Source organism: Silene latifolia, chromosome 10 (genome assembly GCF_048544455.1).
Source record: "Silene latifolia isolate original U9 population chromosome 10, ASM4854445v1, whole genome shotgun sequence".
In the NCBI taxonomy this organism is placed as follows: Eukaryota; Viridiplantae; Streptophyta; class Magnoliopsida; order Caryophyllales; family Caryophyllaceae; genus Silene; species Silene latifolia.
In genome coordinates, this window is record NC_133535.1 from 158,827,984 (window position 1) to 158,839,131 (window position 11,148).

The 11,148-nt window shown below is 31.4% G+C and overlaps 1 protein-coding gene across 2 annotated transcripts; it reads right to left on the reverse strand.

Moving 5' to 3' along the window:
- Positions 1 to 5,146: 5,146 nt before the first annotated feature.
- On the reverse strand, positions 5,147 to 7,822 carry LOC141609439 (uncharacterized). Of its 2 annotated transcripts, XM_074428486.1 has the most exons (4): positions 7,629 to 7,822; positions 6,704 to 6,982; positions 6,510 to 6,611; positions 5,147 to 5,746 (listed from the first exon to the last, which is right to left on the reverse strand). In XM_074428486.1, exons 2-4 carry the CDS (start codon positions 6,899 to 6,901, stop codon positions 5,333 to 5,335), a joined length of 714 nt encoding a protein of 237 aa, XP_074284587.1. In that variant the 5' UTR covers positions 6,902 to 6,982; positions 7,629 to 7,822; the 3' UTR covers positions 5,147 to 5,332. The 2 variants fall into 2 exon arrangements, with proteins under 2 accessions (XP_074284587.1, XP_074284586.1); XM_074428485.1 differs by lacking the exon at positions 7,629 to 7,822 and having other exon boundaries at positions 6,704 to 7,085.
- Between the last annotated feature and the right edge of the window lie 3,326 nt (positions 7,823 to 11,148).

Genomic DNA, 11,148 nt, shown 5'->3' on the forward strand with positions numbered 1-11,148 from the left:
TATTTGTGTTTAAAGTTTATCTGCTACGCCGCCCTATTGTTTTAAGCCTATGCCCTATACCTAATACCTATCTTTATGTATTTATGACTCCTTAATTAGAGTATACTCCGTATATTGTCAACATGTGAATCATTATCATGTATTATGATACTATTCATTTTTCGGTAGTCATTGCATAAGATCGTCTTATATTGTAAGACAATTTCATTATAACAAAAAAATTCTATATATTAGTAATAAATGAATCACTTTATTATAAAAGTGAATGGTCTCACAATGAAAAACCGTTTTATACTATAATTTATGTTCATTTTTATAGGAAATTTATCTCTCAAAGTCATTTAATAATGTTTTTCGACTATATATAAGTTAGTGTTTCTATATACCCTGTATAACAGACCGTCTTATACGGTAAGATCTTTTTATATGATAATTATTCCATTGCTTTTTACATGTATTTTAGCTTGTTAATTTAGAGTGTTCCGAAATACTGCAGATGTCAGCAAGCTTAACTAATAAAGCTATAGGGAGTGGCCGGTACACTCATGACCTATGTTCAAATCTTGTCAGCTTTATAATCGTTCTTGTGACTCCATTTGACCCATTCTAACGTTAAAATGATTATCTATGTTGTAAGGAAAACTAACACCCTGTTTTTTTGGGTTAATTCAACTTATTTCAGTTCAGTTTAACTTCATTCATATTTTAACAAATTAACTCTTACTTCGATTCAATTTAGTGCAGTTCTATTAAATTCAGTTCAACTTATTTATGTCGAAAAAACCGGGCCTAATAAAATTGTTACAATGGTGCCTAAGTGCTATATTGGGCATGTAAAATTGTAAATGTAAAACTAACGGTTATGTGAAAATTAGGATGAGCACAGACAATAAAACAATAAAACTTTATAAGAAGACATATACTACGAGTAATAATTAAGACTAGAATAATTATTACTACATGTAGGAGAGTACATAATTAGCTAAGCATATAAGACGATAACATAAAGTGAACTTTTTATTATGAGACAAAATGGGCAGAGTCAAAACACCCCAAAATTTATGTTGATCTTACACATTTTTGCAAAAATCAATGTTTTTGAAAGTGATTGTTCAAATGTTTTTAATGTACTACATTTTGGTAACCCTAATCAATTTGCAAAATGCCATGCGAATGCGTGCAACTTTCTTATTTTGGTACCCTATATCAACTTCTACGTATTATTTAAATAGAATTTATTGTCGATAGGATTTTACATTTTTAGACGGTTTCATTGTGTAAAACGACGATTCATTGAATAATTTTCTTACAACAATGGCAAGTCTTTTGTGTTATTTAAACTCCCCATCTCCCATAGTAATGAAATATTCGATTTTAATAGATAAATTTTATTCTGATAATAATAATAATAATAATAATAATAATAATAATAATCCTACTTTAATTTGCAATATTTAGCATTGTTATGTTGAGCTACTCAAATATTTAGTTTAACTTCACAATGCGTGTTTCATACGAGGGCACTTAATTTTTTGGAATTAGGTCCTGTTCTTTTTGGCTGATAGAAGCTTATCTGAAATGAATGAAGTTGAGTAAGAGTTATTTTGTGAACAGATAAGTGGAACTGAACTGAATAAAGTTAAACCGAGATTAACTGTAATGAAATGAGCTGAATTAAGTCAGAAAAAACAGAAACTTATTCTACAAACCAGGATAACTTATACTTTACCCTACTAAGCAATATTTGCTTTTTTATGTGCAATTTTTTCTATGATAAAAATATAATTAAATATAAATAAATAAATAATTCAGAGGGAGTATAAACTTTTGGATTAGCAATGTTTTGATTGATAATGGACTAGACCCATCTTGCTAATTGTCTTTTTCATGGGCTTAATATTACCAAACACAATAGCTGATAATTGATCTATAGTAAATACAAAGTCATATTTGGTCCATAATATATGGTCTAATAGTTCCCTAATTGTGGTAATAGTGCATAATGCTCGGAAAACCTTCTGAAATGTCATGTCACGTGTCTGTTTTGTAGTATAATATTTGTGTCCGTTTTAATACTACCTAGATTTGAGTATGGAATAGAACTCGCATGAACTTTGAAAATACACAATGTCAGATATAATAAAGTTTATCAACCCTCCGAAATTCAAATGACACTTTTTTAAAAAAATAATAATTTTGAGTGTCCATTACAAATAACAGTACCCCAATATTTCAATGGCTCCTCCAAATTGCTGGGTGGCAAAAAGGGAGAGTGGGGCTTAGATCTACGCAAATTTACCCTTCTGTTACGAGTAACGACACAAATATACCGTTTTTAAATGACCAAGAAGAAATAAAACAAATAAATAATAATAAAACATTTAAACTTATAACTTGAACTTCTACTTAAAATTGTGAATATGACATTAGCTCGTAGGTGAGAGATGTAGGCCATGTAGGTGAAGGTTATGTGTTAATATAGCAGGTGGATTATGTAGCCCACTATATATCATATCTCTGCATGCTTCTGTACACACCAAAACGCAAAAAAAAGTGATGCAAAACTGCAACAAAAAGAGGTGTCATATTATACAAAGCAATGGACCATAAATCCATAATACCATAAACTACGTATAAGACTGATATATCCCACAAATACTACTATACAACCGGTTGTACAAGAGTAATTGTACAACCATCATAATTTTAATCGAGCTTATGTGTATTTTTTTTCGAACTTTTATAATTTTTTATTCATATTTAAACTTTTTTATGTCAAAAATAAAATCTAATTGAGCTTATATATACTATTCTTGAATTTCATTATAATTTTTTAAAATCAATATTTTTATAATGGAGCTCAACTTCTTTTTAATAAAGCTCGTAATGTATAGGTCTAAACTCAAATAATTTATTATAAAGCTCGGATTTTTTACTATACAACCAATACAACTGTTTGTATAGTCTACTTACTAGATATATCCGTCTTAAACTTAAGACGAGTAAGTATTATACATAAAACAAAAACAAAATGTATATATTGAGATTAGCAAAAATTCCTCCCATCTATGCAGTTTATAGGTAAGGGTGTTACTTGACTTGTTTTATTTTAAGACGAATATATATCTGTTTTAAGGAGGAGGCACTAATATAAAAAGTAGGATCCCTAAAAATGTGACAAATATAATCTGTGTGTCAACTTCAAGGGTTAGAGAAGGTTATATAGCAGAGCATATATATAGGAGCGTCATTGATTCGTCCTGTCTACATCCTTCACTATCTAAAGTTAAATCTTATAATTGGCCCATTTTGTGGCTTTTGTGTAATGTTGAGTGTTACCTTCACGGCCCATCTCATTGTTCAAATGTTTTTATTTGGGTGTAGTGGGAGTTTTATTGTCGGTTTTGGTGTTGACGGGATTTAGAATTAGGTTTATGGCCTTATTTGGTAAACAACAGATTAATTTTTAGCATAAACAGATTGGAAAGACAAATTTTAAATGATAGATTTTAACAGAAGATTTGACTAGCATATTATAATTAGCAGAATTAATTTGCGTGTTTGATAACTGACAGATTATGATTTGTAGATTGTTAGTTTTCTTTGTAAAATGTAGTAAAATTTCTTAGTTTAGAATATGCTAACCAATATGTTAGGGTAAGGAGGATATTGATCCCAAATATGTTGTTACAATATGCTGTTTAGCAAACACTAAAATCAGCATAATGACTGGTCAAACATGCTAAAACCCTCGAATATGCTAAAAATTGGCAAATATACCGTTTATCAAACACCCCCTATGTATAAAATGGAGTATTAAGTTTTGAGATTTTATTATTTAAGAGAGATAGTTGAAGACCTTAGTTATGACAGGAGGGATCAACCCTGTTAATTTTTCATATTTATGTGTGAAATTAATATCTGATTCCTCCCGACCCAGTGACTGAGTATTTAATATCCACAAATAAAGTCAACAGTTTAAACCTCAAACACCCCTTATCGTTTGCTACAAGATCTATCACTTAGAGACAGTTTCACAATTACGATTCTGAGTGAAAATACGACAGTTTTCTAATCAGATTAAACTCGCAAAATACATTAATAAAAAGTTTTTTACTAAGAAAAATCCACAAAATCAAGATGAAAATAGCATATAGTGCCTTTATTTGCCCAATTGTCCTAACTTTTCGAAATTTATGTGTATGTCCATGAAATATTGAGACCAACATAAAAAGTGATAACATTATTATGAAGTTGTGACTCTAATGTTCTGAATACAGCCGCGTTTTTCAGAAGCACAGTAGTACAATCATTACACCCTTCTTTTTTTCTTCTTAAATTGATAACACCTTAAATATTGACCTATAAAAATCCTTCCTTTTAATTCATTTTTACGACGAACATACATCTCCGTCTTAAATAATACTGTAAAACGAGTTAAACAGATAGATGTGACAAAAGTACATAATCTCTGAAAATGACAAACTCTTATCTTATCACTACAAGGCTAAGACTCGTTAGCTACTGCATATTCTGTAGCTAATCAATGTTTTTCGGTAGCTAATTGCATTTGCTACAACATTTGCTACTGTTATGAAGTAGTAGCTAAAACCCTCGTCGCTAAATTAGCTACCTAATTAGCGACTACATTTAGCGACTGACTTAGCGACTAACTTACCTGTAGCTAATTTGGAGACCACTTTTGAGACTAATGTCCGTGTATCTAAATCTGCTACCAAAGACGTAGTGTAGCAATTTTTGTGACCATTTTTGAGACTAACTTATCTGTAGCTAAATGAGCTACCCAAAATTTACTGTAGCTATTTTAGAGACAAAACTATTTGTAGTTATTTTTATAAATTAACTCAGTAGCTAAATCAAATACGCACAATAAACGGTAGCTATTTTAGATACATAATGTTTTGTAGCTATTTTAGCGTCCAATTAATTAGTAGATAATTCAGCTACCCAAAAGTGAACAGTGGCTGTTTTAGAGCATGAATTCTTTGTAGCCATTTTAGCGCCAAATAATTTAGTAGCAAAATGGAGACACATTTTGATACGGATGTGCATTTGTAGCTGATTACTATTGATTTTTAAGAAGTTTGGTTAGCAGTAATGCATATATCTAACTAGTAACAACTAATAAACGATCAAACCAATTTTTATTACCGTCTCAAAATCCAAAAACAATGTGTCTTTTACCAAATAAAAATCCAAAAACAAACACCTCGTTTGACAATCCAAAAAACAAACATGTGTTCAGTATCACAATACTTCTAAAACCTGGTTGAAAAGTTATCAAATATCTAAATGAGAAGGGAAGACACTATTAACCATGAGCCGAAAAGTCTGAAGTGTTGATAGAGAAGTCACTACAATGTAATGCCTCTGACATACGCGCCATATCCTTTTTCATATCTAAAAGAGTCATTTGAAATGCTTGCTTTTCTTTTTCAGTAGTCTCCTTATGCTTCTTCCATTCTTCTTGTGTAGCCCTGAGTTCATCTTGTGTAGTCTTAAGTTCTTGCTTTGTAGTTTCGAGTTGTTCTTCTAGTTGTACGACAATACTTGAAGGAGGCAATTTTTTACCTCTTTTTTTCAAGTTAGGAAGTGGGTAATAGAATTGAGACAGGCTACCCATTCCATATACACTGCCATCCTTGTTGATGCCACCAGCAGCTTCTAAGTATGCATTGTTATCTTCCTTGCTACCTTGTTTTCCAGCCTTTTTCTTATACTCTTCCTGCAATAAAGCCAAAGTTGAATGCAAAGAGAGTATATAACAGGTCATCCCTCTTTTAACTAGGTTGATGGACTCCCATTCATCAAAGTGAAATGTCTAGCCAAATTATCAGAGAAGCCAAAGGGCGAGACAAATTGGTTATCTATTTATGTTTTAGACAGCTGAATTAATCTATGTAGGGAAATTAAAAGTGTATATACCATTAATTTATCAACATAATCATATATAAATAGATCGACATTGATTAATTTTCATAATCCACCTTTTTTATATTGTAATTATTGTAATTTCTATGGTAGTAATCAAAATTCCTTAGCCAACAGGAACAGAATAATTAAAGGGAAATATGCATGCGATGGAAAGTGAAAGAATAATTGATGCTTATGTTTGTGGTTAATCAACAACTTGGCTACGCTTCCAAATATTCTGCTCATTGCTTGGATTGCCTATAATTGTTAATATTTGTTAAATGTGTTTAGCTCCGGTGAGGAGAAAATTCCCCATCTATACCAAGTCTGGTACATTATCCACAGCGAAGTGGGAGTATAAGGTAACGCCGTAGCAATCGAATTGGTTATGGATAGGGTTAAAGGGGTTATCTGATTAGGTCTATGTTAGGGTCATTTTCGAGCCAGGTTTAATTTAGGTAATTATCAAGTCGTATTGAATGCAAAAAGAAACCATGTTACACAGAGTAACAAAAATACATCTATACTATAAACATTTATGAACATAAAATTGGGGATTAGAATAGATAACTTACCCAAACATTTTGTGCTTTATCGTCCACCCAATCTCCATCTTCTTTCATATGAGTTTTGCGAAACCAGTCAGCCGGTGTAAGAATCTCTTTGTGAGTATCGTACTTTTTACAACATATTAAAAAGTTATATAAGTATAAATTGGTAAACCATCAAATACATATAAACCAGTGTATCCATTAAAATAGGTACTTACGTGACGACGTGCCAACTCTCGACTTGAAACAGATCCTTGGATATGAGCAATACCTTTGTTAGGTCCCTTTTTATTTTTAGATGCTTGAGCAGACCTCTTCTTGAATTCACTTGTATGTCTTATTTTTTTGATACCCTTTCTAAGCTCTTTGCTCATCCATTTAGGGCATTTTTTTCTTTTCATTGCCTTAGATACCATGTCCCTAAGGCGCCTTGCAGCTGTTTTTTCAAACTGGACTATAACGTCATCCTCTAGGTTCGAGTCCCATGTGAAATGGGTCTGCATCAGTCAAAAATAACTCAGGTTCAAGCACGTGAAGGCAATAGAAACATCCAACAACAATATCCGAGGTTGATGATATTATGAAGAACAGAATACAAAGCCCATCAACCAAAACAAAACACCGTTGTCTTTGGCCCTCAAAACTGGAACTTGATTGCTCAAAAACTTGAGGGTAGATCAGGTACATACACTACTTTTTTTTCTATTCTATTTTCAAAATAAAAAAAGTTGTCTTTGGTCAATAAATTCACGATTACACTACATACTGATGAATGGAGTTGCATTTATTTAGTGCTAATTACATTGTGTTACATATACATGACCTTTTGGTTGTTTATATATCTAACTACATTGTTGCTAAACTAATTAATTAGTCTGAGTTTAACCCAAACACATGCAATTTCCACAACACGATTCATTTTATATTGCTTTCCTCATGCTACATTGTTCCTTATACCACATACAACACGATTCATCGTATAATACGACTAACAAATCCTTACATATAAAAAACTCTACCTGTGTTACGTCTAAATAAATTGATCCGAGGTTGATGATATTATGAAGAACAGAATACAAAGCCCATCAACCAAAACAAAACACCGTCCAACGACAGCAATAAGCAAATCATTACAACATGTACCTTAAAGAGATTCCACCACAAAATTTTCTCATCATCGTCGGCATTTGTCCAGCATGTGCAAGGATACTCAAAGTGTTTCTTAATGCTTTTAGTGACTTGTCGTACAACATAGTTGTTCTCGAACCTGACATTACAAACTCATAAACAATAATATATTTACAAAATAAACCCCGCATCACACAAAAATAAATTGATACATGACAATAATACGCAAAAACTAGTTGAAGAATAACTACAATGAGTTTGTTTCAAAAAATTAAGGGTTTTTCTATACGGTACCCTTCAGTTTTTTCAAATTCCACATGGTACCCCTCGATGAGTCAATATAGCGATAGTGTTGTAGCTGAGAGCTCAGAAACTGATAATGATATATGCTCATGTGGTAAAACTTTAACTTAGGTGAAAATTTTAAGTTTGGTGAATCGAAATTAACACGCACAAAACCGGCTTAATACTACAAACTAAAGGTAATACGTATACAGGAAATGGAAAAAATAAGACAGCTAGCTAATTTCAGATTTTATATTTATACATATTTATTTCAATTGGCATTTGAATGATATCATTGTTTGTTACATTGATCCAATGTATATGATGATTTTCTTTATTTAATCTGTATTTATCTTCTTGTCTTATATTTGAAGACAGAACACATGCCTGGTTGGCCACCCTAAAGTTGTAGCTCAAATTTTCACTAAAGTTTAATGTTCACTCAGCAGCATTCACGAGTGAACAACCAAGTTTTCATCTACCAAATTACGTCTTTGATTAATGCAAATACTACGAGTATTAAATCTATAATAGTTGATTAAAATTAGTACAACAGTAATTAATCCCAATAATGGGACTTGATAGAATGTACGGTCTAAGGCCATGTCTAGTCATGAGCGTGAAAACCGATCCTCTGATTTTGGTCATTAAAATTACAAGTTTTATTGATGGAATTCAATCCAAACCTTAAAATAGAGTACACTTATACATTCATATTTGAGACCTCATTTTTTTCGGAGCACAAAGCCTCCAATTCTCTTAATACGCCCCAGTAATTTTAAAACTCTAATAGGCATGGTGCAAATTACATAACTTAAATGATGATAGAACCACGTATACAGAAAACGGAAAAAATAAGACAGAAAAAAAAAGTTGCTGGTCAAACATACCTGGTAGAGTGAAGTCGAAGTTAGTGATCTGGTACTCAAATGAGGGCTTTACGCAATCTGTCATGTCATAAACAGTATGCAAGTGATTAAGTGTGTATGAAAAAATGAGGTTACTCAAATAATTTACTAACTTTAATCTTCGAAATACAGTTAAAAAAAAAAATAAGGGAACATCCCTCATTAATGGAAGTATCATAAGTTAATGTTCATTCTACAAAGGACAAATTTGGACTCATAGCATACTGAAGTTGACAAATTTGGAATCATAGCATACTGAAGTTGACGTAAGCTAGCTAGCGAAAGGAAAGACAACATTAAGCATCCGTCATATTCATATAATACTCCTTCCGTCTCAATCATTTGTCTAACTCTTTATTCTTTGTGAGGGTATTTTAATCAAAGGTAAAAAAATCAATAAAACGGAGTGAGGTCTTAACACGATTATGCAGATAGAGATATTTCTATTGATAGGAACGGAACATAACCGATAATCCAAACTAATTAGTAATACATACTGATTTTATAACAGCTAAACAAGACATTATATTCTAACAAAGCTTGTGTCGGATATCTCTCACCTCTCATGGGTATTTTGTGAGAGAAAATGGTATCCGTCACAAGCTTGTAACGGATATCACCGTCACAAATGAGATTTAGTGATATTCCAAAGCAATCCAAAATAACAAACGAAATTTTACGCTAAAGCAAAGAAAGGAGAAACCTTGTACCTAATTTACTTTGATCCATTATCGTTATCCAACAAAAAAAACATCTCAAAATTGATCTAATTCATTGTTGTTATTGGACTTTGATACTCCCAGAAATCTTTAATTATTATCAAGCAAACAAAACAAAAGCATGGACTAGATGGGTTGAAGGAAGGTAAGATGAATTAAGGGGAACGGTGATACCAAAATTTGATGAAATCTTTTATCAAAACTTGCTTTTATCAAAACTTTATTTGGGATTTTACTACTTATTATTTTTTACTGTGAACATCCAATTACAAAAGTCTTCCTCTATTCTCATAAACAAACCAATCAAACATGTTTATCTTGCTCTTACCCCCATTAAATTAAACAATCTAATATGAAAGCAACATAAGCAACCAAAGTAATTTAACAACAATTGATTGACTTTCAAATTATCTATGAAAACCTAAGAAAATAATCAAATTGACATAGCAAATAGTTATATCGACATAAATTAATCAAAGAGATAAAGAAAATATAAGAATCTAACCTCAATTAGAATTAAAGTAATGACTGCAAGCTATTTGTGAATTATAATCATAGGTAGTTATATATGATATGAATTGGTGGGATATGGGAGAGAAGATAATTTGAGGGGATTTAGGTTAATTAGGCTAACTGAGTATTAGGAAAAAACAAAGTATCGCGGGAATTAAAGCGGGTCGGGTGGAGGAAAAAAAATATGCGCGGGAATTAAAGCGGTCCAATAAATTGCTACTGAACTAGCTACTGCGGTAATTTTGGTAGCCAAATATACCGGTTGCTACGAAATTAGCTACAAGTCACATTTGGTCTCTAAATTAGCGTCTAATTTCGCTACACCTATAAGTTAGTATCTAAAATTAGAGACTAATTAATATGTAGTCGCTAATTTTGTTACTAAATATTTCATTTTGCTACTGATTATCACTCAGTTGCTAATTTAGTCTCTATCTATGTCTTCTCTTGTAGTATATCCACCTATATAATACAGAATATAGTACTCCCTCCAATTTTCTATTATCTTCCCTCTTTCCTTTTTTCACACAAGTTTGATTATCTCCCCTCTTTTCTTTTTTTTTGTAAGTTTCATTCATTTTTTATTAATTTCTCTCTCCTAAAAAATCAACGACTCTCATTACTTTATTTATTCTTTATTCATCATTCATTCTTTATTATTTTCTCTTACCTATAAATTTCACAACTTACAATACTTTATTCTACTTTATTCCTTCTTTCTTTCCCTTTCTTAATTTTTGTGCCCAAAAGAAATGGAAAGATATAAGGAAATAGGAGGGAGTATTTAAATTGACTCGTGTTTATGTTAATATGACCGTCGTAAGAGAGACCGACTCATTATTAATATAGTAACAAGCTACAAGTGCCAAAATCTGAACAGTCTTAATCAATACAGTTCCACATCTTCTCACTCTTTCGACTTTTTTCCCTACTCACTCTTTCTTAATCTTATGTTTTCTTGTGACTTTCCCTTTCACATATTTAGCAACATTATTCATTACTCCATTATTCTTATTAATAATAATAATAATAATTTCAATAATAATAAATAAATAATTAAATATTTTTCTTCTATTTTAAAGCTTCTACTACAAAACCCTAGTGGGGTTT